At 37.6% G+C, this 27493-nt stretch overlaps 1 protein-coding gene across 1 annotated transcript in view; it reads right to left on the bottom strand.

Moving 5' to 3' along the window:
* IL23R (interleukin 23 receptor) overlaps nucleotides 1–27493 on the bottom strand; it is a 55409-nt gene that overhangs the window by 3016 nt on the left and 24900 nt on the right. Inside the window, exons 5-9 of the mRNA XM_045801368.2 lie at nucleotides 26128–26273; nucleotides 19860–20016; nucleotides 7273–7362; nucleotides 4497–4602; nucleotides 1918–2008 (exon numbers count right to left, since the gene is read on the bottom strand). Coding sequence (XP_045657324.2) covers nucleotides 1918–2008; nucleotides 4497–4602; nucleotides 7273–7362; nucleotides 19860–20016; nucleotides 26128–26273 — 590 coding nt within the window. The remainder of the gene's footprint in view (nucleotides 1–1917; nucleotides 2009–4496; nucleotides 4603–7272; nucleotides 7363–19859; nucleotides 20017–26127; nucleotides 26274–27493) is intronic.

Raw genomic sequence — 27493 nt, 5'->3', positions numbered from 1 at the left:
TCACAGTCTTGTTTGATCAATAGTCTCTCTTTCTCTGTAATAGTCCCTCTTAAGTCTGTCCAATTTAGTATAAACATGCTTCTGACTCACGTCCCTCTGAAGCTACTGTTGTTCATTCATTGCACGAGAATATGAGAGCTGACCACGTGTCAGCATAGCTCCTTTCTCTACTCCCCTTTAGAAGAATGTCTTCATTCTCAATATCTGCTTCTTCACTTCAATCACTTCTCAACTCACCAGTGACCTCCCCCTTGTCACATTCCATGGAAGGTTATAGACCCTCTACAAAGTGGTCAGCACCATGGATCCTTGCTTCTTGACACTTTGCTCTATCTCATGATGCTCATTCTCTGAACTTCCTCTTCTGCCTCTCCCCTAGGACCTTGTCTATTCCAATGGAAAAGCTCTTAGTTACTCCTCATTGGCTTTAGAAGTAGTTTTCAACCTCTTAACAGTGTTTTCAACCTCAGCTGCATGGTGAAATCACTTGGGAAGCTTTGGATAATACTGATGCCTTGATTTCCCCATGCCCTCCCTCCCTCAGAGATCCTGGGATGTGGCCTGGGCATCAGGATTCCAATATGCAACCAAGGCTGAGAACTACCACCTTAGGGACTTCTCTGGGTTGGATAAGGAGTTGATTAATGGGCTCATAAAAGCTCCAAACAAAGCCACTTTCATTTGTTTTACAAATACTTGTCTTCCTCATATCTTTAGAACAAAGTGTTTCTAGGGGTGCCTGGGTGGCTCAGTCAGTTAAGTGTCCAACTCTTGGATTTGGCTCGGGTCATGATCTCAGGGTTGTGAGATTGAGCCCCATGTCAGGGTCTGTGCTGAGCATGGAGCCTCTCTCCCTCTCTCTCAATCTCTCTCTCTGCCCCTCCCCCTCCACTCATAAAAAAAAGAAAGAAAGAAAAGAACAAAGGGTTTCTAGGCTAAAAATATATATTTTTTAAGTTTGAACACTGTTGTCAACAGAATGAAGTCTGAGTTCTATAACAGGACCTTCTATGATCTGATCCCAGTCACTATTCCAGCAATATACCAACCACCCCTCTCATCAAGTTTTTAAATAAAGTAACACCTAACAAGCTCTTCTCATGCTGTGCTTTTGTTCATACTGTCCTCTCTATTTTAAATGTTTTCTGTTTCTCCTAAGCAACTCCTTCTCATCTTTCCATATGCTTCCTGTATACCCCTATCATGTTTGGTCTCATTTCTGTCACTGCACTTACATCGACACACTGCAATGCTTAGATATGTCTGTCCCATCAGCTGAGTTTTGAGCCCCTTAATGGTGAAACCAGACTGCCAAAAAGTAGAAGAAGCACACATAGCAGAATCTTTTCCCTCCTCCATAATCAGCAGCAGTTCCTCCATAATTGGCAAAGTCCCCTATAATCTCCAGGTCTTCCCAGCACACCTTTCTCTTCTTTTTAAGATGGAAACCTGGCCCAGCCCTGGTGACACCATCTCCTACAGTCCTCTCACATTTATTTTCACCTCAGGAGTGAAGCAGATCTCACCAGCTTCTCCAATCTCATGTAATACAGAAGCCTCTTTGTGTCTTTGAGCCTCATTTTACTGAGCTTTTCTGCCCTTCTCCTCTGTTCCCGAAGTCATCTAACAACTATTGGCCAACAGGTGACTGACACCTGGCCCACAAGCTTCCTCTTCTTTTTTCTCTTTTGAATAGCATTGTTTCTTTCCTCCTTCTCTCTTTCCTTCCCCTAACTTCATCCCCTCATCTCTCTTAAGTATAATTTGAAATATGTATAATTCTGTTTTGACATATGCTTATACATTATGCTAAAATGTACACACATTTATTTATTTGAACAGAAATTCTATTCTAATTATTGGACTGCACCTTAGTCTTAGCTGCCACTTAGTTTTTATTTGATGGTGTTTGATTACCTGTAGCATTTTTACAACATTACTGTTTTCCACATTAGGAATATCTTCATGAAGCCACTTTGGTATTAGCAATAAGATTCTTCTTTTAATTCTAGGAAATAAAAATGACACATTAGAAGAAGCATTTTACTTAAAGATTGGTGCAGGCAATCATATAGGAGGCCAGGAAATCAACTGGAATGGAATGCATAAAACTTCCTGATGCAGATTTCCATCTCCTACTTTAGAAAGTTAAGTGGGAAGTTGATTCAATATCTTTTCAGATTTTCCTCCTCTCTCTATTGCTCTGCTTTTCTCTAATGAGCCAGAACATTTCAAAACACTCACACTAGATTCAAGGTAAGTGGGAGAACCACCCTGGAAGTAAAATTGTACGCATGTTAAATATGGCTAACCATTATAAGCAGCTATCAGTGTGGAAAGGTTTGGAAAATGTAAGGGATATTTTGTAGAGCTTTTCAAGTCAACCATAGCCACAGAAAAATATTGAAGAGAATGCCATATAATAAAACGGTATAATTCCAGCTCCTCTAATTCTGAATTTGTGCTGATTCCATATAGGGCGGAGGTGATAGTGGTGGCTCCAAACGTTGTTTATGTGGATAGAGTAGGATCCTGAAGAAGTTGTCTTGCAGTTGTATGGCTCAGTGAGAATACTGGTTTTTACTTAGGCTGTGTGCTTATTAAGGACCACTAGGGTGGGGCGATGGAAAGAAAAGGGAGAAGCTGTGAATACCCCTTCTTCCCCAAGCTACCCTCGGCACTGCCACTGTGTCAGAAGCACTTTCTGCATTTATAGTACAAATTGATTTGAGCAGAGGTTGCAACAGGAACTTAGACTAAACTGATCTCTGGAACATTTTTACCTGTAAACAAAGTACCTGTTAGCAACAGATCGGACTTGTTTATATGTTTAAGCAGGTTTACTAAGGACTTTTACCAAGTAACAACCGAAATGCTGAATGAACTTTGCTCACTCAACTTGATCTTGAACTATAGGGTAAAAATAATTTCTTTACACATATTTATATAATGTTTTATGATTCAGTGTTTTTACTAATTCACACTCTTTCTATACTTAAAATGAGACCAAATTAGTAAGTTCATGCTATTACAGAAAAGTTTTTATATAGCATGCTGATATAGTGAGAACATTTACATATATATGTGTGTGTGTGTGTGTGTGTATACATATACATATATATATGTATATATTAACTCATTTTTGGTTTCAGTTTAAAATGTTTTCCAGTTTTGTTTCTGAAGTAAGTCTTTTATAAGTAAATGTATAGTTATAGTAAATAAGAATGTCTGCCTATGTATAAAATAGTTGTATTAATGTTATCTCATTTCATTTATCTTTTTAAAAGGAATACTTATTTAAATAATTAAATGAACAAAGAATTGTCCTATTTTCTTATTTGTCATTGCCAACTGGAAATTAATTTTTATGTTATTAATAATAAACTTAATGCTATTTAAAATTTCACAGTATCTTTGGACAATAACATAAATATTAATATTCTTATGTCATACAAGTTCAAACACTAAGATGTTTCTAGGGGCTTTATAATCAAGTATGTTTTTAAAACAACCTAAAACAAAGTTTTCTATTAGTTTATCCACCTCATAATGATATCAGGTATATATTTATTAATGGGTAATTCAAATTTTGAAATATTACTAACCTCCGAGGAAACACCTATGTAAATTTAAAAAATCACAAGTATACCTTACTTAGGATAGCTCATTCTCAATCTTCTTACTGCCTTTTGATTATAAATTTAAAAGAAAGAAAGATTATCTCATGAAGCAAGTGATGGCAGGAAAGAGAAACTCAGTGCCAGTTAGGCAAAGAACATTCATACGGTTAAAACTTGTGAGTCATTAGCTGGACAGGGAGACTGCCACATCGAACAACTCTAGTCTGTTAGCAGAGTAGAAATACTCAATGCATCTGGTAAAATTTAGAAAATGGAAGGCTTTGCTTTCCTCAAGGTCTCGTTTATCCATAACTAGGCATAGATCTTTACTAATTCCATATTGGGAAACAGTGATCGAAGGAGGCCAAGGAGAACGGGCATGGGAGCTGGATGCTAATAGACCGACACAACTGCTGTCAAAGGGACGGATTCAGATGTTGCCATACTTCTCTTCACACTGATTCAGAGGATTTGTTTGGGTAGAACTTGAGGCAGGTTATGACCTAACCACTTTAAAGAATCCAGGCACAGTGAGCAAGCCGTGTAGTTTAGGAGAGCACGTGGGTTGTGATGTTAGCCGGGTCTGGGCTCTTGGCTTAATGCTTAATGACCTTGGGCTGACCACTTCACCTCTTGAAGCCTAAAGTAAGTGATCTGTAAAATAAGCCTTCGGTTTTTCCCGGCAGGGTCATCATGAGGATTAAACGAATGACATGTGTCAAGAGTTTGGCATGGGTCGGTAATCATTAAACACTGCTTTTATTTTTTTCATTCTCTGATTAAAAATGTTGATGGGTTTTCCTAGTAAATAACTGAATTGACTAGTTTTGCTATATATGGTCTAAATCAGAAAATAGAAATTCTACAGAAACCTACCCAGTTCGCAGTGATCTGTTTAATATCCCAATCAAAGAAATAATTGACAACATAACAGCAAAGAAGACCATTCCTGATAAAAGTCTAATGTCTTGTTGCCTGTTGTCTGAAAGAAAGAAAAATAAGTTTAGCTAAGCATTAGTGTCCGTGGGATGTCAGAATCATTGTTTTCTCTACTCTGTGCAAAGCAGAAGTCATTGATCTCAAAGGAAAAAGGGAAGGGGAGAACAAAATTAACTTTTACCTTGGGCTGTGTGTACAGTGACTGTCTTTGCAAACTGCACAATACCTTTTTTCTGAGAAAATTGGGCCGCATATATCTGGTATCAGTGGGTTTCTAGAAGTGCATCTCTGGCAAATGTGGTCAACGTTAGACATTTTTTCTGAGCTTATGCATGCATATTTTATATAAAAGTGTTTAGTGATGAACCTCATTTGTTTTGTCTGACACAAGTGAGAATTCCCAATTGCTGGTACACAGTCTAAAGCTGGCCACAATCACAACTGAGGTTTATTGGGTTTTCTTTTTAACCTTTAGAGCAAGACAGAAGTTATGTAGAATTTGTCACCACTCTTCTAAATTTATTGTTCATGAATGTTTTTCTGCCAAGAAAGGACATTTGTTCTACTTAAAACAATTTATAAGAAAGAAATTCAAGTTGCTGTATATCTTGCACTCATATTTTATCTTAAAAACAATGCTTTTCTTGCGTTTTGAAGCATCAATTAATCAACCCAATCTTTAAGCAATTAATATGATATATTCAACACATGTTACCTACTAAGCTCATTGCATTTTCTCCCTAGTACATGAAAAAAATCCTATTTTCTATTTTCAAATATAGACTATTATTGAGACATGACTATCACACTGGAGTTTGTTCTGAGTGATGATAGATATTGACCTCCTTTCCATCCTCATTCCTTCCTTCCTCATTCCCTTTAGCAAATATTTATCAGATACTTACCATGTGGCAGACATTTCACTGGCCCTGACCTCATTATTTCTCAGTTGCTCCTGACATGCACCTGGGGGTCTCCAGGCTGTCTGGTCCCTCTCCTAAAGCCAACTGGTAGGCAGGGGCCAGGCCAGCATAGCTTAGCTTACTCCAAAGTGCCAGGGGTGAGGGTGGGGGACTCTGGGTGGCTCAATCGATTAAGCATCCAACTTTGGCTCAGGTCATGTTCTCAGGGTCCTGGGATTGAGCCCTGGGACCGTCCTGTATTGGGCCCTGTGTGGTGGGCTCTCTGCTCAGTGGGAGTCAGCCTGAGGATTCTTTCTCTCTCTCTACCCCTCCCCCAGCTCACGCATGTGCCCGCTCCCTCTCTCAAATAAATAAGTAAATCTTAAAAAAAAAAAACCCAACGCCCCCCCTCCCCTCCAGCACAAAGTCCCAAGGGAGATATGGAATTAGTGTTTTTCTGGGACTAAAACTCTAATTCTGAAGATTTCATACAACTAATGGTGCCACATACCTTTGGGCATTAGTGCCTAGGAGAGAATAGAGAATTTTCACAATAACATGGGGCCAGGCAGCCAGGTACAGGGGTCTAAGGATACAACAGAGTGATCAAGAGATAACCAGAGATACACGGGTTCACATTGGGCTCTGCCCTTTACCAGCCCCGTAACCTCGCTGAAACTCAAGTTACCTCTTCTGTAAAATAGAGATCATAACATCTATCAAATAGGGCTGCTGTGAGCTCCTGGCCTCCCCAGTTCCCACAGAAATACCAAGGTGTAGACCTAAGTAGGCATCTGTAATTAGAGATCTGTACTGGGCCTAAACACTTGGCTCATTGATTTACATGTACACATTCAGAATGGCCTCACCTTGCTTCATGTTTCTTCATAATACTTCACCACAACCTGACTCTTTTCTTCTTATTGTTCTGTTTATTGTTTTTCTCCCCATCTGTCCAAAATGGAAGCTTCATGAAGACAGGGCCTTTGTTCATTTTCTTTCACTGCTAATTGCCCATCCAGAATAGTGCCTGGCACATAGTAGTTGCTTAATGAATATTTGTTGAATAAGTGAATGAAAGTCCCAAGAATGTCAATGTAACCTGCAAAAATTCTGATACTATTCCTGCCAGATTTCAATGCAGGGAGATACATGGTCTACCAGTGGTCAGAGGTGAAATAGTATGCCTGAAGTTTTTCAATTTGAAATTTCTATTTAGAGTTATATTTGTCCATTGCACAACTCGATCTCGCAACTTTTTATGCCTAAAATATTCAGGTAAGCTCATCAAAGGAAAATACTGAGTCATACTAATGAAACAGGAGCTGGTTTATACAAGAGAAAGAACACAGACTTCAGGATTTGAAAACAGGATTTGAATTTTAGTCTGTCACTTCTTGTGACCTCGAACAAGTTCCTCAGCCTCTCTGAGCTCGTTTTCTTATCTATTAAATAGATATATAACACTTGTCTCAGCTGGTTGTTTGAAGATTGAACAAATAGTGTAGACAACCTCCTAGCACATGGTAGACACTGAAATACTGTTTTTTAAGAAGGAGTTTTGGGGTCTTGAGCCCCAGCACTCATTGAAATGAAAATGTATCCAACCCATAGCAAAAGCTGGCAAAGTCCACCTAAATCGTTCTTTAAATTCAGTTTTAAGTGGATCTTTATTGATTATTTTCCTATAGAAAGCATATAGCATATCTTATTATCAAGAAATTTATGCCTGACACATGATTTTTCCGTTGGAGGATTCAAACAGATGATTAGTAAAGACAATCCAAAAAACCCAAGTAGTATTTTCTTACCAGAAGTAAGATGTCCTTTAAAGATGGAAGCAATTAGATGCTCAGAATTCTGAGTATCATGTTGGAATGATTTCCATGTGATCTGGGGAACTTCAACAAAATGAAAATAGGGTGAGTTTCTTACATTTTGCATTCAGGTTACCCAGTTGCCTAAAAGAGTCTCTTCACTTGTTTGGAGATGATTAAAGTACCCTTTAATAGGCTTCAAAGTGAAATAAAAGCAAAAGCCTTCGAGTATGAGTGTCTTTTCTTCTCCTTTTTATTTAATTGGGCAAATCCTAAAGAAGGAAACACTGAAAGGACAATGAAAACTACCTAGGGTTTGTAAAACTTCAAGATGTGTCCTCTAATTTCATGAGGCTTCTAGGCAACAAATACCAAGGAGCTTTATTTAATTCATTGACCAAAAAATGTACAATAACTGGTCTCTACTTGATTCCTTCCAACGGATGATACAGTAAGTTTAGGTTTCCTGAAGAGCCTCCAAGATGTGTCACTTTTGCCTTTGCACAATCTTTGAGATACTGTTGGTGAACAGTACCTTGGCTCCATAAAAGAAGGCCAGTTTTGATTAGCAGACACTTTGAGGTTATTACACAGGGGTGGAATGCTATTAATGACTTCCCTCTGCTCCTTTCCCACTGGCAAAGATCCTGGCCAGCCCTGTCTAGTCATAAAGACTGTCAGGACACGGCTAATGAAAGCTTCTGACCGGGGTGTGGTGAGCAGCCTTGGCAGCTAACTCGCTTTCAGTCTGAACCCAAAAGAGTCCTGGAGCTTTCTTACTCATCTCCTCCCTCCTGATAATTAAAAGCTGCCAGAGGTGAATTCAAGGACACTATTCTTCCAGCTGACAGAAGACATTCCTGAAAATGGTTCTAAGCTCTGGATTCCCAAGAGTGCCTCAAGCCCTATTTATTCAGTTATCCTGATTTCAGTGTTCAGATTTTTCTTTTTGAAGAATTACTTGTGGGGCCAGGGAGAAATCATGACTTGAGGCAGGCTTGACTTCCACCGTGATATCACAGGCTTGTATAACAAGCTAAGTGGCCCAGACAGCTCTCTTTGAGAAAAATACCATGGAGTTTAAATAAAAAGCTTCCTGTGGTCTTTGGAAATTTTTGAAACAGGTTGACCTGGGTGCAGGCACAGGCTCAGTAGTTTTCTAAGAACAATGGGCAGGGAATTTTAGAAGGTGAAAACATCAGAAGAGCCAAAAGTTCTTTTCTGTGTTTTTATTCTGTCTTCTCTGCAGCAAGAGGAAAATGTTGCGCTGTGAATTGTGACAAATCAGAAATTCTTTTTGGCTTCTCAATGCTTCACTAAGTCTCTTTTGTTCCCGAGTATTTGGTTCCATCAAACTCTGGGAGTAAGGTTATGCCCCAATGGTCACCAGCCAAGTTTATTCACCTAAATGAGTATTTTGCAAGCTGACGTTCAGTCTTGGGGAGCCCAAGCAGGAGTCTGCATCTACATTATTTTGAAATGTTAAGACTAGACATATTACATTAAAATGCAATGCAATTTTCAACTTGGCAAGATCATGAGTTTATAGCATATGTTGCTAGATTATTTTTGTTTTCACTTTCATTATTTTAAAATTAGCATTTTTATTTAAAAGTAATATGTGGTGCTGTGGCTTTTAATGCAGGTTAACTTAATTCTGTTGTCTAAACTACAGGTGATTATTTAGCAATGAAACTTCGATTATTAATTTGCTTCACATAAAAATAATGTTCATCTCTAACTAGGGCTTTATTAGCCCTAATAGGGAGAATAAACAATCATCCTTTAGGGTCTTTTTGTTATCATAGTTTCACATCAACCAGGTGCATTAATTCAAATTAGATTAAAGTCACTTAAAAGAGATGATTAGTTATCAGAGGTAATTTCACAAAGAATCAAATATCTGAAGTGAGACAAATTATAAACAAGATAGAGAAGAAATCAAGCCAGTGGCAGAATTTTTAAGCACAGGACTGAAATGAAGCTGTATATAATATATCCTTCATGGTATACTGCCACCAAGTGGCTAGGTCATTTCTTTTAAATCATACCTAATATTTATCGTTATAAAAGCAGTAACCTTAATAGAGAGAAGAATTTTAAGAGGACAATAGAAAGGGAGAGAAAAAGAACAATCCCTAATCCTATCCCCTTAATTCACTTGCCGTTAGTATTTTATAGTATTTCCAGTATTTTGACACAGGAAAGCATTCACAAACGCAGAATGATGTACACACACACAAAAATTTATAGCTAAAAAACATCTGTGTCTGTCAGCTCTAATCATCAGTGCGTTGCCTAATGTGCTAGAAAAATCTCATGATATTTTCATTATTAATTTAATATCTATGGTGCTATATCCATAATGAGACAATTCTGTCCCTACTTGTTTCTCTCACAGCATGTGCCTGAGTATACTCAGAAACTCAAATTATCTCTAATTTGGTAAGAATCTTATACAAACTGGTATCAGACTTTAGAATTCTTCTTGCCAAAGACAGTGCATTTAAACGAAATTTAGGGGGAAGTTAGAGTAGTTTTTAAACAACAAAAAAAAATGTAGTCTCGTATTCTTGAACAATACTAGAAGCATATAACATAACTACATTCTGTACCCTATCAAATGCCAGCCTGTTTTAATCAAATCTGCTCAAAAGTGCTTGGTTTTAGTCATCACGTATTTCTTCTGTTTCTGAGGGATGATACCAAATCCGTCTCCTCTTGCCTCTCACTCTATGCCTATACCACGGGGCAGAGTGTGTTTTATTATTCTTTTTAAGTGACCATTCATTGAGTACTGAATATGCCCCAGGTAATGTACTAGACTTTACATGCTTTCTCTCATTTAATCCTTACAAAACCTAATCAGGCAGAAAATATTATTGTCCTCATTTCATGGATGAAGAAACAAAGGTGTAAAAAGGATAGGTGACTTAACCGAAGTCACCTAGGTAGAGGTCAAAGAGTGAAAGTTCCCATCCAGTCCTGACACGTAGTTTGTGCTGGTCACTGGCTCCATTAATTAATAACCTCACTTCTGCAGCAGGATGGCTCTGGATGGGGCGGCTCAGTCAGCCCTGCAACAGCTGCTCCCATGCTGAGACTTAGCCATTGCTCCTCTGGAGGTGGCCACAGTTTGTTAGAGCTGCCTGGCCTTGTAGGACTCCAGCCCACACCATGATGGGCTCTGGCTGAGCTGACCCATGTAGCACTGATTCCTAGAATCTTCCAGCCTACAGTTATTTCCTTCTGAAAGCCAACTATTTTCTTTGGTTATACTATCAAGGCACACTAATTGTAGGATGCTTGAAAAGTATGGAAGAGTATGGAGAAGAAAGTGCAATTTTATGTTTGTTCACTAACTAGAAGCAATCATTTTTTAAAAATATTTGTCAACAGTCCTTTGTGCCTATCTGTACCCTAGTGGAGATCATTCTCTTTACTAAGTGTTGTGTCTTGTTTTTTCCTTTCTTTCAATATTATGTCATGAACATTTCCTTATTTTACTTAAAAAATTGTCCAGAACTTTCATGCTAATAATAATTTAATATTTCATCATGTTTGTACTGTATTCAATCATCACCCTATTGAGAAACTGTCTAGCTTGGTGGTTTCAAACGCCATCTTTGGATTCAGACAAAACTCACTTCAAATCCTGGCTCCACCACCTGGAGTTGCATGGCTCTGGGTAGGTTGTTTAACCCCTCTGTGACCAGTGTCTTCATGTGTAAAATGGGATAATAATAGCACTTCACCCCTGAGATCTAATAGTTCACATCAAGCACTTAGTACCGTGCCTTACACAAATTAAAAGCTTAATAAGCATTAGCTATTGCTTTTAGACTTTTAGATTGTTTCCAAATTCTTACTATTATAATGTTTGTATAAATATTTTACATAAATCTTTTTTCCATATCTCTCCTTATTTCCTTTTTTAAAAAAAGATTTTATTTATTTATTTGACACAGAGAGAGCACAAGCAGAGGGAGCTGCAGGCAAAGGGAGAAGCAGACTCCCCACTGAGCAAGGAGCCCAATGTGGGACTCAATCATAGGACCCTGGGATCATGACCTGAGCGGAAGGCAGATGCTTAACCAACTGAGCCACCCAGGCATTTCTCTCTTTATTTCCTAAGGCTAGATTTCTGTTAATGGAATTACTGGTCCAAAGGGTATGGACATTTATAAGTCTTTATTTACCTTTGCCTTTGCTAATCTTGGTGTCAAAGCCATGCTACCTGAGGCCTATATCTTAAAGGCTTTGACCAGAGCTGACAGAAGAACCTTTCTAGACGCTTCTTTCAGTAGGTTCTAGATACAAGAGGTGTCATATTAAAAGAGACAAAGGGTGTTTTTCAAATTATTTTTCTTAAAACATAAACATCTCCTTTTGGGTTCTCTCTTCCTAATCTCCTTCTAATAATCGCAGCTGTTTCACAGTATTTACGTCCTATTTCCCCAGGCCAGTTTAGTTCTAGGGTTGAAATTCAACATTATTGGGCTAAGGGTAAGGGTAAGGATTCGACACTAGTCTGAGTCAGCTGACAAAGCAGAAGACAATGGTCAGACCTATCGAATAGGCAGCAGAAGCCCAGGGCAGGGAAAATGATATGTCAGAACAAACTCATTACCACACCTAGAAAAACAAGTCAAATGATGAATCATTTCATGAGTTACAGTGTTATCCTTGTTGTATTAAGGATAGGAGGGTGTGCCTAGACGTATTCAAGGGATTATCTTCATGCTTATGTTCCTAGCTCTAAGTACTTGGTATGCATAGGGAGAAAGAGGTAAGAAAGAGAAATATATGTATCATGATCACATGTTTAAAGAAAAAGATTAAGATAAGAGGAAAAATAAAAAGCAGTGGTAACCCAGGAAATTTTCTTACGTGACATGGAATACACGGAGTCATGGGTCTGATGTCAATGTGTAACAAAATTCTATGTGCAGGAATGGGCAGCTTCCAAGTCTTATTCAGTAGCTTAAGATTCTTCAAAAATGCAACCTTACTCTCAAGCATAGCATGTGCCTATTCCTGAGTCTGAATAGTCTAGTGGACATTTGTCATTTTTTAGTTGCCCGGCACCTGGACGTACTTCTTTGTGGGCATCCTAAAATAGGTAAGAAGCAGGTAAGGCTTCCCACTGTGGATGCGTCAGTCTCCCCATTGCCAGCAAGTAGCTACAAGCAGATGACCTAAACCTACCCGATCAGAAGCTTTCCTCCCTCCACTGGCATGGAACACTCAGCTCCAGGAAATTTCTTATAGCAGCAGCTCTATCCAGGGTCTGGTCACAGTAGCACCATGGGGCGTCCAGGAGGGCACCAGGCAGGAAGTGGCAGTGACCACAATGCCAGCTACAGGGTCTTCACCAGATTCTTCCTAGGCTGCAATTTTGGCTGCGGTTCTGGCTCCTGCTATCCCTTGTATCCTACTTATGACCATTTTGCCAGCCCTCCTACTGATTTCTAGCTATCTTTCTAATAATTCCTTTTCTGCTTAAGAGAACAAATTTGACTTTTTTTTTTTTGGTAGTAAAAATTGCAGCAATAGGTGGTGGGGTTAGATAGGTGAGGAGATGTGGTAGGACAAATAGTGATCACCCTCCCCGTCCCCCCAAAGGTCCATGTCCCAATCCTTGGAACCTTCGAGTTTATAAATATATTTATATAATCTATATGACAAATATTTACTTGCTATATTTATATTTAGCTATATTTTATATAATTATTTGCTATGATTATATTAAATATTTATAAAATATTTACATATAAATTATATAATTTATATAGCAAATACACATTTATATATATATTTATGTAATTTTTATAACAAAAGGGACTTGAGATGGGGAAATTATCCTAGATTGTGGGTGTGGGTCCGAATGAAATCACAAGAGTACTTACAAGAAGAAGGCAGGAGGGTCAGAGAAAGAGATTGGAAGATACTATGCCTCTGGCTTTGATGATGGAAGATGGGGGTCACAAGCCAAGAAATGAGGGCAGCCTCTAGAATCTGGAAAAGGCAATGAAACTGATTCTGTCCTAGAGCCTCCAGAAAGAATGTAGCCTTGCTGATATCTTGACTTTAGCCTAGTGATTTTGGATTTTGGATTTCTTATCTCCTGAATTATAAAATAATAAATTTGTGTTGTTTTAAGTCACATAGCATATGGCTTAAGTTTCTAATAACTGGTTAAGCAACAATAGGAAACTAATACGGAAGATAATTACTTCCTCATAGAAGAGCATAATCTTTATTCTTTATTAGTGGATATTGTGAGCTTCGGAGAGACTGTAAAACTCTTATGCATTATTTTTTTTTATTTTGTAGAACTCTGCTTCTTTATTAAGAATAGGACATGAAGAAGATTAAATAAATCCAGGTGAAGAATCTAAACTGATTAATATTTCAGGGAACACTGTGTGTCTGTTTAACCTGGTTTAGTAACCATGAATCTACACATTTATGATCCATCTCAAATTAAATGAGTCAGAAACCCTTAATCACAAGTAACGGATTTTTTGAAAAGTACAATTCTGTGTATCAGCCTCTAATCTGCGTTCTATATAATATCACTTATATTTAGTTCCATTGACATAACATTTGTTTTTTTCTCTTGTAGTCACTAAAAGATCTGAAAAATTAATGAGAGTCTTTAAGGAGTCATTGGTAATGCAACAACCAATGGTGTTTTGTGAGAACAAAACACACTGTGGTTTAATATCTTGCTCATACTTGCCCTCCTCTGGAGAATTGTCAAAAAAAAAAACAATATGATTTCTCTGGGAAACTTTCCTACATCAAGTAGCAATTCAAGCAAGTTAATTAATCTTTATGAAATATGACTGCCCTTCCCTCAGGCCTCTGACTTGTCATTAATGGGATTATGGAGCCTGTGCCTTTCCTTCATTGCAAAGAGACTTGTATTGCAACACAGTTGGACAACAGTCCTGCGCAAAAGTCATCTGTTCACCTTTTTCTTTTTTCTTTTTTAATATCAGTAATATTGAATTTAGGCTACTGACTTTCACATTTTCAATGCTGACTTTCTACACTCACAAATTAGCTTCTCCCCTTTGGGGCTCTTTCTGTACTGCATAAAGACCCCAGGAATTTTTCACAGTGACTTTCCAGGTTGGTGGGCTAGAAGCTCCAAATTCAGCAGCCCTCAATGGTTCTCAGAGCTTCAGCCGGAACTTTACATCCAGAGGCTGGGCAGGGTCTGGGCGGAAGGGGGTAATATGGGACAGGGTGGCTCACTGGCACAACGGTCCTGCACCCTGTGCTTCTGGGGATCCTGGACTGCCACGGTGGGCTGGGGTGCTCAGTAACTCAGGAAGCAGTGGGCAGGAGGAAGAGGAAGCAGCAAGGTGACAGAGAGTACTAGAGATAATGGCCTGAAATTCTCATATACCCACCCTGTTCTGACCCCCAAAACCACTATTACTTAGGCAATAGCTTGGGCAATCAGGTCTCCCCATTTCTGTCCACATTTCCTGCCCACACTCTACATCATTTTTCATGACACTTCTCTCTCTTAAAGGGTGTGTCTAACGCCTAGAGCAGTGGTTCTTACATTTTACTGCAGAAGTATCACTTGGCTAGAGGCTCAGCAATCTGCATTTTAAACTCAGACCCAAGCGTCTCTAGTGCAGATGGTCCACAGACTCCATTCCAAGAAGCACCGCTTTCTAGATATTTTATTGGACCAGGACCAGCTGGAAAAACACATTAGCAATTGGCCCATGGAGGTCCTGTCTTTAAGAGAACCACTTTTTCCAACCACACCTTGTCTTCATCTCAGACTTCCCCATCCTATTCCCTAATCTCCGGGTTCCTGGAGTCCTGTGGTTTCATTTTCATTGCCATAACCCAAACCTGCTTCCACATCTTGCATTCAGGCCAATATAGAATTAGTCGATAGCATACTGTGGTTCCCTCTTTTCTCATGTATTTGCATTTTCATAACAAACATTACATTAAAAGTGAACTTCTCCTGGCATTGTTTTATTTTTAGCTAATGTATAGAGAGGAGGATTTGGTTCAGTGGCTGAGGGGAGGTTGACACAGGACCCTCTTAGGTCTCTTAGGAAGACCAGCAAAGCTATAGTGCAGGTGCTGGAATCGCACAGGATGAGTTATGCTCTGGCTTTACTGTTATCAGCTTTATAATGTTTGGCAAAACTGCTTAATCTCCCTGAGCCTTAATCTTCTTCATCTAAACAATTGGAGTAAAACTTTTATAGGGCTTTAGTGATGAGTAAAGGACAATTCATATGTAAAATGCTTACCACAGTACCAAACACATAGTAAGCATCCAGTAAATGTTAACGATTATCTATTTATATTATTATTTATATATTTTATAGATAATATAATACAATTTATGTATTCTGTATAATTTATATATTATAATTTATATGTATATATTATAACTCACATATACTATATAAAATTATATATAATATATAAGTTATATTATTTTCTATTATTTGCATATACTATTTATTACCAGGATAAAAAACTATGCATCTCCAATCTAGAGAAACTTCTCCTGTATGTTTGCTAAAGCCTGATATTATATTCTGAGGTTTATTTTTTTCTTTTTTAGTATAAGACTTTGTTTTCCATTGAAGTCCAAATACTCGGGGTGCCTGGATGGCTCGGTTGGTTAAGCCTCTGCCTTTGGCTTAGGTCATGATCCCAGGGTCCTGGGATGGAGTCCTGCATTGAGCCCCACATTGAGCCCCTGCATCCTTGCTCAGCAGGGAGCCTGCTTCTCCCTCTCCCTCTACCTGCTGCTCCCCTTGCTTGTGTGCGCGCGCTCTCTCTCTCTGTCAAATAAATAAATAAAATCTTAAAAAAAAAAAGTCCAAATACTTTAAGGAAGGAAAAGAGAATAGGGCTAAAAAGTCACTTAACTCTTACTATAAACGAGTTTGGGGTTTTTGTTGTTGTTGTTGTTGTTGTTTTTGGAGACTAGGTTTTTAAAGACCAGGGAAAGTGATACAGAAGAATGCTGGGAGTTTGCAAGACAAGCCATATCTACTGCGTGATTTGCCCTGCAGTACCATCTTGGCATAATTTTGAAAACACATTGCTTTGAGATAAATCACCTACATAAGGATTTTAGAGAGTAAAATAGCAAATTCCTGCATGGAAGGATCCTAATTGCCTGGGCTGTCTTTCTGCATAAATAAATGAACCTTTAATTAGTAGAAAATTGGCTGGTCAAAAAGCCCCATTATCAAACAAGTTGGTTAATTAAAGTATTATAGAAATTGTATCTTTTATTTTTTTTTGATTGTGAAGCAATTCAAACTTCAGTTGCGAGGTTTGATTCTTACTGCTTTTGCTTACAAGGTATTTATGGTGCCATGTAATTTATTTTTTTATGATTTTTTTACTGTCTGTCTTCTCTAAAAGAGATCTTTGTCTCCTTTGTTCTCGGAGATTCTGCAGTACATAGCAAGTGGTTGGTGCATGGTAGAGGCTATTTGAATATTTCATGAATGACTAAGTGAATGACTGTCTTTTCCTAGATATCTTTTTAAAAACCAATTAATATTTAAAATTTATTAAAAGGCAGTTTGGCAACTTGCATCAAGCATCTTAAAATGTGCTTAAGTCTTGGTTCAATAAGATCTAAACACATAAGGGGAATTTATATAAAGAGCTATTCCAAGAAGTTTATTGATAATGGAAAAAATGGAATAATCTAGATATTGTTGAAATAGGGAAGTGATTCAATGTATTATAGTACATCCATACACTGTGTGGCCATTAAATAGATTTTTAAACTCAACAAGGGAGACTAAGTAGGAAAATCAGGATATAAAACAATATATACACCACAACACCAATCATTTAAAAAATGACAGAGAAATACACATACCTATGATTTTACTTATATGTGGAATATAAAAAAGAAAACAAATGAACAAACAACCTCTCTCTTAAATACAAAGGACTGGTGGTTGCCAGAGGGAAGGAGGGGGATGGGTGAAATAGATACAGGAATTAAGAGGTACAAACTTCCAGTTAGAAAAGAAGTACGTCATGGAGATGAAAATTACAACATAGGGAATAGAGTAAATAATATTATAAAGATGTTGTATGATGACAGATGGTGACTACACTTATAGTGAGCACTGATTAATGTATAGAATTGTTGAATCAATGCCTATACCTGAAATTAATATTCATTGTATGTTAATTATACTTTAATAATAAAAAACACATGCACAGTAAAAAACTAGTGTTAAATTCATTAAAATGTAAACAGCAGTTATTTCTAGGTTGTATATTACAATAAATTTGCATTGCTTTTACAAAAGAAAAAAGAAATTTTCGAAAAGATTTAATATTAGCACTTTCCCTACACATAGTCATCATTTTTCATTTAACGTGTCTTGGAAGAAATTTGTACCAGAAGAAGTTTATAGTTCCTCTTAGCTACATGTTAAATTGGATAGATGCAAGTTTTCAGGGATATTTAATTTTAACTAGTATTTTTTCCTCTTAAGTGATTTTTCCCCCCTTAGGAAACAAAGACTTTACATTTAGACTCATTGTGAGGTGGCTGTGGTTTCTGTTTTCTTCCACCTGAGGTTTAGGACCTTTGCCTTTAAAAGAGAACATTTGTAGTCCTATATTTAACTTGTAGAATACTTTAATAAGCTGTTCCTTCACTTCGATGTAATTGGTTAAAGAAAGAAATTGATGAAATTGCTGAGAGCTGGTGACTAAGAAAACTTATGTTCTTGTTTAGGTGCTATTAGTCACTAGCAATGTGCTATTTAGCAAGTCATGCCTCAGTTTTCTCATTTGTAAAATGGTGCCAAGTAGACTACCAAATATGGCTGGTGTAAAGATCAGACAAGCTTATACATAGTAGTACTTCGCAAGTGGTAAGTAAATACAAGTTATCAATTTGAGTCATCTTGCTAGACAATTCTAAATTTCATTTAAAAATAACAGTTATCAACTAAATTTTCACTATTATAAAATGGCATCTAAAGTCCTAAGAACTTTTAGCAATATAAACTTAAGAAAGAATATCTTAATTTAAAACCTAACTTTTAAAAAGGAAGTGATAGCGGCACCTGGGTGGCTCAGTCGGTTAAGTGTCTGCTTTCATGGGGGTAAACAGAAGGGGGAATGAGCCACGAGAGACTATGGACTCTGGGAAACAAACTGAGGGCTTCAGAGGGGAGGAGGGTGGGGGATTGGGATAGGCCGGTGATGGGTATTAAGGAGGGCACATATTGCATGGAGCACTGGGTGTTATACGCAACTAATGAATCATGGAACTTTACATCAAAAACTAGGGATGTACTGTATGGTGACTAACATGATAAAAAATTATTATTAAAAAAAAAAGTTAAAAAAAAAAAGTGTCTGCCTTCAGCTCAGGTCACGATCCCTGTGTCCTGGGATCGAGTCCCACATTAGGCTCCCTGCTCATCAGGGAGCCTGTTTCTCCCTCCCCCTCTGCTGCTCTCCCTGCTTGTGCTCTCTCTCTCGCTTTCACATAAACAAATAAAATCTTTTAAAAAAATAAAAATAAAAAGGAACTGATATTATAAATTGTTCCCTTGGTAATGCATTTCTAAGATTTGGGCATTAGGGGGCGCCAAAAGAACTGTTTCCTTAGTCTGCCATTTCTCTCCCTCTGCTTGTGTGGCAGCCATCAATGTTTATAAAGTATGCGCGAGTGCTTAAAAAAAAAAAAACTCAGTTCCAAGATGCTATATTATAATAAAGATGGTATTAACAATCCTGTGATTATAATTAAGTGCTTCAGCTCTGAAAAGAAAAATTTCACTCTAGGATATAAGCTACCTACAATAGGGAGCCATCTTGAGGTTAATGGGAGCCATTATGGAGTATTATGACATTTACAATAGATTCATTTTGTTTGCTTACTATTGAAGTCTATTTAGCCAAGATTTTATTGAATGACATGTGTAAATGGATAGAAAATTAAACTAATAATATTAAGAGCAGGGAAATATCTAAAGATAAACAATAGATCAGCCAGATTTTGCTGACAAAAGAATTAAATAATTCCATGTTTAAGTGTCTTAACTTTCTGATTACTTTGCATACAGTAGGTAATCAATACTTATTGATATGATTTCATTTGTGTCTCTCTTAGGAGAATATATTTTGTCAGAGTGGCCTAAAGAGTTTAACGTAACTCTTAATAATGTCTTTCAAAACAAAGTCTTAGATGATTATATGCCTCACAGTCAGTCCGGATGCTTGTAAGAAATACTTACTCTTGAGCGACCCCACAGCTACTCCCTTAAACCCATGGACACAGACCCTCTGGGAGCAGGGACAATGAACATGCATACCAGGTGGTTTTAATTGGTTTTTATGCCCAAGGATGTTTGAGAACCATTACATAAATTGTAGTAAGCCTTAACAAAATCAAAGTAAAATGACAATTTAAAAGTAACCACCTGCCCGACAATAGTTTTGTCAATTTTGAAACAAGTCAAGAAGAAAATATATATATATATATTCAAAACAAAAGCCTAAGAGATTAAATATATAAATACACTCACCTGTTTCAGCTGTTTTATGAGAAAAGGGTGAACTCCAGGGCTGCCAGTACTTTTTACCTGTTTCTTGGCATCTCACTTGAAATATATAATTAGTGTTTGACTCCAAGTAGAATTCTGACTGTTGCTCATATGTAAAATTGGTATCAAATTTTTTAACCTAAAATGAATGAATAACAACAACGAAACAATACAGTGTGCTTTGAAAACAAACAATTATTGCATTTAGGCAGAAATGTATGGAGGACCTACTATGTTCCAGGCACTCCTCTAGACCCTGGGAAAACAAAGAATAGGGCAGTCTATATAAAACATGACCATAAATAGTCAAATACATGTTATTTAACATTAGGAGTGAAATATACATCGCTTTGTGTTCGACAGTGCTCTCAAGCTTTTAAATCTCAGGCTAAGTCCAAAATGTAATATAGTCTTAATTTTGGAGTAGCTGATTTTAATGGGATAGAAGTGGAGGACCTAAGAGCAATTGTTTGAATCCAGACTTTCTTCCACCCTGCCCTTTCGATCTCTCTTTCTCACTCTCTCTGCAGTTGGACATTTACATCAATAATTCTTCATGGATGATGAAATAATTTCACTTGCTAGTGATGACTTTTTTTTTTAAAAGATTTTGTTTATTTATTCGACAGAGATAGAGACAGCCAGTGAGAGAGGGAACACAAGCAGGGGGAGTGGGAGAGGAAAAAGCAGGCTCATAGCGGAGGAGCCGAGGAGCCGAGGAGCCTGATGTGGGACTCGATCCCATAATGCCGGGATCACGCCCTGAGCCAAAGGCAGACGCTCAACCGCTGTGCCACCCAGGCGCCCCTCTAGTAATGACTTTTGGAAAAAAATTATTCATAAACTAAGCTGTTAAATTGGTCCTTATTGTAGGCTTTTGCTGATTTATGAAGCGTATTATTATATATGTGTGTGAGAGAGAAAATAAAACATTTAAGAATGCTGAGCTATGAAAACCCAGTGGAAGATAAGCATGCACATAGCTGAGGTCTAAACTTACAAATCATTTTCTGGAGCACTATGACTTTCTATAAAACATAATGAAAGATGACCCCCTAACAAGCTGGTTCAAATGAGAGAGAGAAACCAAGGCATTTACATAACTTCTGTATGTTGTGATAAGTGGATTCACTGAAAAAAAAAAGTGAAGCACGATTGAAAGTAACCATAAAATATGTCTAGAAATGCACTTAGGCAACAACCAGGAGGAAAGAGTTACCAGACACTCATGAAAAAGAAAGTTGAAACTGTCAAGATTTAAAAAAAAAAAAAAAGAGCAACTCTCAAACCTACTGAGGGATTCTTCTGTGAAAACCCAATCTTAACATAAATCTTTAAAACCTTCAGTGTATTGAAAATGTAAAAATGATGAAAATATCAGTTTTGGGGATGTCATGCTCCATCTAAAGTATCGTTCAGAGTTTCCAAAAGCTGTGTCTCCATCCTTGGCTCTGGAATTTTCTGCCAAAAAGTATGACGGGCAGGCATTTAGGGTCTCCTGGGATCCAGGAAAGATTTTACTTGTAGCCAAGTTTGACTTTCAAATGCACTCTGCTTCTATTTGCTTTTCTTGGAAGGGAGTTGTTATTCTCTAGTATGTCTCTTGCCATTACATTTATAGATAAGTCCCCTTGAAGAAGAGAAATACACTAAAGCACAGCCAGAATTCTAAAATGGAAGAATTTTACAGAACTGTTAACAGATTCATTTCTACCATGAGGCAATCCAGGTGACTGCTTAGGGTCTTGTAAGCACAAGATGATACCTCAAGGTATTTTCAGAGGCAAAAATGAACACCGAGAGGGGTAATTGAGTGCCTATGTGGAGGGTATGATCTCGAGTGCAAGAAATATGACTTTAGTTTTTATAGCAGTTAATTTCTATTTAAAGCCTCAATTCTGATTGGAGGTGAGGCATAGAAACTTACTCTCCATCAATCTGAGGTACCCTCTTCTCTTAGGGTTACATTAAGTTTCTGGGAGCATCATTGGGTGGAGGGAAGGAGAATCTCTGACCTAGTAAGGCAGTTCTCTAATCCCCACTTCCTCCAACTTCCTACCTGGGGCAAGGCCCAGGGTGATGGGGCCCTTCTCAAGCACCTACCACCATCTAAACTCTTATGTTTCCTCTTCCTAACTTCCACCACCCCTCCAACTTCCCTCCTCTCTCTGCCCAATTAATCTTTACCTAGTGTTTGATGGAGGAGATGATGACTGAGAAACTATGTCTGTGACTGATCACAGTTCTTCCAAGTCTTTGTCTTACACCAGCATTTATACTTTTGAAATGCAAAGGTCAAAGGTTTGACCCTTTACTCTCTGTGTACTGTTCTATTGGCCTTACCTGGGAAAAAAAATGAATGCTTGGTTTTATGCGCTCCATGAACTACTAATCATTTTTACATTTTTAAATGGCTGTATAAAACTCAAAAGAATATTTTGTGATGCATGGAAATTATATGAAATTCATGTTTCCATTTCCAAACTTAAAATTTTACAATGCGCATTCATTTGTATATTGCCTATGGCTGCTTTCTCACTATAAATGCAAAGTCGAGGAGTTGGATCAGAGACCTTATGGCCTGCAAAGCCTAAAATGTTTACTCTCTGGCCCTTGAATAAAAAGTTTTGCGACTTTCCGTGCTGACAGTGCTCTTGCAGACATGGTGAATGTTTCTAAAACCCATTGAATTTTCAGTAAGAGGTATAGCAAGCATCTACCCCACAAAGTGACACAGTACAAGAAGGGCAGGGACTCTCTCCAGGCCCAGGGAAAGTGGTGTTATGACAGGAAATAGAGTGGCGATGGTGGGCAGAGGAAGCCGATTTTTTGGGAAAAGTCTAAAGAGTACAAAGAAGATTGTGCTGAGACTTGAATGTGTTGAGCCCAACAGCAGATCTAAGAGATCAAGGGATGCAAGTATTTTGAACTGGGAGGAAGGGCCAAGTTCCAGTTCTAAGTTTCACGTTTTGTTTTATTATGAAGACAATAAAATCTTGAGGTTATGTTAAAAAAAAAAAAGGTTGCCAATACCATAGTCGAGTTTAATTAGAGAAATGGGTCACCATTAATCCACTTACTTTGAAGGTGCAGCAAAGACTTCTCCGCCTTACCGTCACTACTGTTGGGCACTTATTAAAGTCAAACAATAATATTAATAGCTAATGTTTCAAATGTTATCTACATGAACTACACATTATAAAAATCAATGGAGATACAAAAAGCGGTTATGGAACAGCCTGCCTTCCAGGGGCTTACAGTTAAAGGATGGGGAAATAGAAGTGTAGGCAGATATATAACATGGTAATGCTCCTGAGATGGGATACACAGAAGTGAACAAGGATTACTGGTGAAGACTGTGAGCTTAATTTTTAACATAAGTTTGAGGTGCCAAGGAGATAGTTCATGAAGATAAGCAACAAGTAGATAAATATTTTCCCTATGGTGTCAGCCCTGCAGGATCACCTGAAGGACTGGCTGGTTCACTTCAATACCTCAAAGTCTTTATAGCTTAGTTAAAAGGGGATGAAAAGCAACCTCAATTCAGTAATTTTGATTTTTCAGGAGGGCTTCCTTTGCTCTACCAGACTTGTTGCATGGCTCTCCTGGAGGTTAAGATGAAGAGTAACAACAGCATTACCGAACTTGAACTCTATTCCAGACTCTGGGCTAACATCTTTAGATTATTTGATCGTCCCCACAACCATATGAGGTAGGTGTTTGTCTTATTCCTACTTTAGGTATGGGCGTAATGAAGCACAGAGAAGATAAGGAACTTGCCCAAGGTTGCATAACTAGAAAGTGGCAGAACCAAGCTTTAAATTCTGGAACCTGTCCTCTTAGCCACATGGCTTTCCTGCATGGCTGCCTGTCTCTTTGAAGTAAAGAACCTCCCTCAAGTAGTATCTGATGGAGACACAGGTGAAGTAGAAGATCAAATCTGTAGTCCTTTATGTCTCCTCTTCTTGCCTCTGACTGCCTGTCTCCCTACAGGAGGCAAAGACAACACTTCATGCATGACCCAGATGATATTGATAAGGTAGCAAATGTTAAAAGTCAAAGTTTCATTCTGGCTCTTACTGACTAGACTTGGGTCATCTGGATAGAAATGGTAATTCACGTTTTTCTGTGTGAATGGTTATATTTAGAGGAAGCATGGTAGAAGGGATAGGATACAGGTTTTGGACTGAAGCCTGTTCTTTCATTTCCCAAATATTTTTGGGGTGCCCAAAGTGACATAGGGTCTGTGAGAGGCATTTAGTTACTAACAGTGTAAGTTTGAAAAAACCTGGCTTGAGGTCTTTCAAGCTCTACATCCTCATTGCTGTAATGGAGCTGGTACTAACCTGTCCCAAAGGACTGTTAGGAGGATTAGATGAGATAAGAAACACTCTTTCAGCTCCTCAGCCTGCTTCTGAGTTACCAAGTCTCACAATGGCATAGTAGCACCAGCAGGGGGAGCAGAGAACAAGAGTTTCAACCAGAAAACAGTTGGTTTCTGAAAACCTATTCAGAGATACTGATAGTGTAATTACTTTTTGTTTTCTAAACATTGTCAGAGCCTATAATCTCCGCCTGATTATGCTAAATAAGGGAGTTCTGTATTATCAATATCATCCTATGATCATGACACTAAACAAAAGGCCCCAGGTGTCCTATTAGAATAAAATGTTATTGACTCAATATCTAACATTCAGAGGATTTCATTTGGGTTGTTTTCAAATTTACCTAAATTCCACGTTTGCAAGAGGATTGACTGTGGAATTGTGGTTTGTTTTTATCCTGCTTGTCCCAAACTTGAAGCATAGGGTTGCTGGGCACACAGATGCTGTAACTATTTCATCAATGAATCCCGCAGGATCCACACGTGGTAATTGACCAAATGATGTGGAACATGGGCTTATATCTAAATGTACTGTAAACCGTAAAGTTCATATCACATTTCTGATTTGAATGAGCAGGGGTAAATAAACAAGTTGATGTCAGGGATTTATTTTTAAAGAACAATCTTTAAAGTATGTCATGAAATCAGTGTAGTTTTACCTTCATCTTTTTATCTTTAAACATATTGCTCTTCAGCAAAACTGATGGTTAGTGTGACTCCAAAGATTAGTGTTAAATACGTATCATTTTATTTAACTCCCTGAAAACAGGTCAAGTCAAACATGATACATAACTCTTAATTAAACAGACAGAAAGTCCACTCCTTAATTAGCGTGACTAAATAGCGGTTTATTGTACTTAATAATAGAATGGCATTTCTTTCGAAATACACCAAAATCGGAACATTTTCCTTCGTCCGACTTGTCTTCTTCCATAGTTCAAATTAGTTTTTATTATAACGTTCCCAGGTGCTGTCACGTGACGTGATTGCATTAATGCACCTTGTACCCATGCCTCTCCTAAGTCGGTTGGTAACTTACCACTGATATTTAAGGATAGTTTGTCTAGACATTCACTTTTTACCTTAGTCTCATAGAAGACTGAGGCCTATATTAGTAACAAATCTTACATTTTGAGTTGCACTTTTAATTTAAAAAGAGACTCTCATGAATCTGAAGTTCTTCTTTTTTGAAGTTATTACCAGAGATGCTTTTAAATTTCAGCATAGAATGCTTACATTTTATATATCCTCACTGATGTAAATTTCACCCTATGAGGCACTGAATTACAAGGAGCCAAACAGATCCCTCTTAGCTGGACATTTGTCTGTTTAGCAACTTAAAAAAGGTAGGAGGACATTTTCAGGAAACATCTCTCCGTTTGGAAGCACATGGTAATGATTATTAAAATTAGAGTGGTTTAGGGACTCTGGGTGGCTCAGCCGATTGAGCCTTGGCTCTTGGTTTTGGCTCAGGTCATGATCTCAGAGTCGTGGGATCTAGCCCCGAATTAGGCTCGTACTCAGCTCAGGGTCTGCTTGAGATTCTCTCTCCCTCTGCCCCTCCCCCCCTTTCTCTTCCTCTCTCTCAAATAAATAAATAAATAAATAAAATCCTTAAAAAAAAACCAGAGTGGTTTAAGGAGCACCTGGATGGCTGTCAGTAGAGTACGCAGCTCTTGATCTCGGGACCATGAGTTCAAGCCCCATGTTGGGCAGAGAGATGACTTAAAAGACCCCAACTAGCTAGAGTGGTTTGAGTATCAGACACACAGATAAAAACATGAAAAATAGATCATCGTAAGTCCACTGTGGGTTGGCTTTTCTTTCAGTCACTTACGTGCTAAAGAATAGTGAAAATTAGCTTACCTTCCATGTTTGGTTTGTTGTAGCCTTGTATCTCATTTCACAGGAAATATTTTTAATTGCTGTTTGACTATGCCAGTGAATTATGGTCTTGGGCATTGTAGTATTTATAAACTCAGCCCTGGAAATGATGGATGCAGAAGGTATCGCTAGATAAATAAATAAATAAATAAATACTCAGCAGTTTAAAACTTGCCTTGAGAGAAATCAGTATCTTTTCATCAATATATAGACATGTTAAAACTCAAAATACTAAAAAACAATTTCATGATCTAATTAATAATTAATGAATTTTTTTCTTGTTTTTATAAGCTACTATGTAGGAGAAAACTGCTGCTGTTAAGTGAAATTCTATTCAACCTATTTTCCATTTCTTTTAAGGGGTACTCTTATAGTCCACCTTTCCTCCACCCCCAATTCCCTTATAATCCTAACTAATGAAATTCTAAACTTTATTAACAAAAGAGACTGAAAAAGAGATAAAGGAGATATCTCTTTCCTCCTGCATCTGTTTAGGGAAAAATGATGTTTTGCATTCTAAATTTAGTTCAGAGACTCTGACTTGATAAGATGTTAAATTGAGACCTTTCACAATATTTTTATTCTCTTGTGTCATAGGGAAACTTATATGAATAATTAGATCTATTGCTAACTTATTTTTTTATCTATTAAAATAAATCTGTACTTGAAAGTGTGATTTGAACAAAGCAAGTCTCGTAAGACTCTAAGACTTTATAAATTATTGCCATGCTCTGTGATAATAATTTTCAAAGGGAAACTGAAATTCTGATGGGTTACGTTACTATTGTTTTGTCGTACTAGGAGTAATGGTGTAACTAGAATCTAGGTATTTCTAAACTGTATTAATTCTTATACATTTGTTCTGTCTGAACAGAATGAAATCATTGGCACTTCCCATTTCTCCTATGTGCACCACAGAACAATGAAAACCTATGACTTTGTTAGATGTATTATTTAATGAACTGAAGAGCTTGTATGTTTGTTTTCAAGGACCATTATTATAGCTTAATATTCTCTACGGATTAGTTTCCTTTTCATTTATTCTAGGTGTATAAAGTATTCTTTGGGAATATGATTGCTTTATTATTAATGATTTATTATCTAAAATTATATGCCCAGGTATATGATTTATAGAGAAATATAAAAATTAAAGATCTACTGTGCACAGTCCTATAATAAAATCCTCAGGCTAAAGCTAACATAGGAAGGAAGTAGCAGTAAAATCAGTCTAATTAAAGAGTTTACTGTACTGAACTTTTATCATCTGAATGCCACAGTTGATTTCCTTTTGCTAGTGCAGGCTTCTTGTATTAAGGATCAGTATTTGCAGATTTTTATAGACAGGGAA

This window comes from Ursus americanus, chromosome 12, assembly GCF_024610735.1.
Source record: "Ursus americanus isolate L20-20 chromosome 12, mUrsAme1.1.p, whole genome shotgun sequence".
Lineage (NCBI taxonomy): Eukaryota > Metazoa > Chordata > Mammalia > Carnivora > Ursidae > Ursus > Ursus americanus.
The sequence above is the reverse complement of the archived record's forward strand: the minus strand, read 5'-3'. Positions and strand labels throughout refer to the sequence as shown.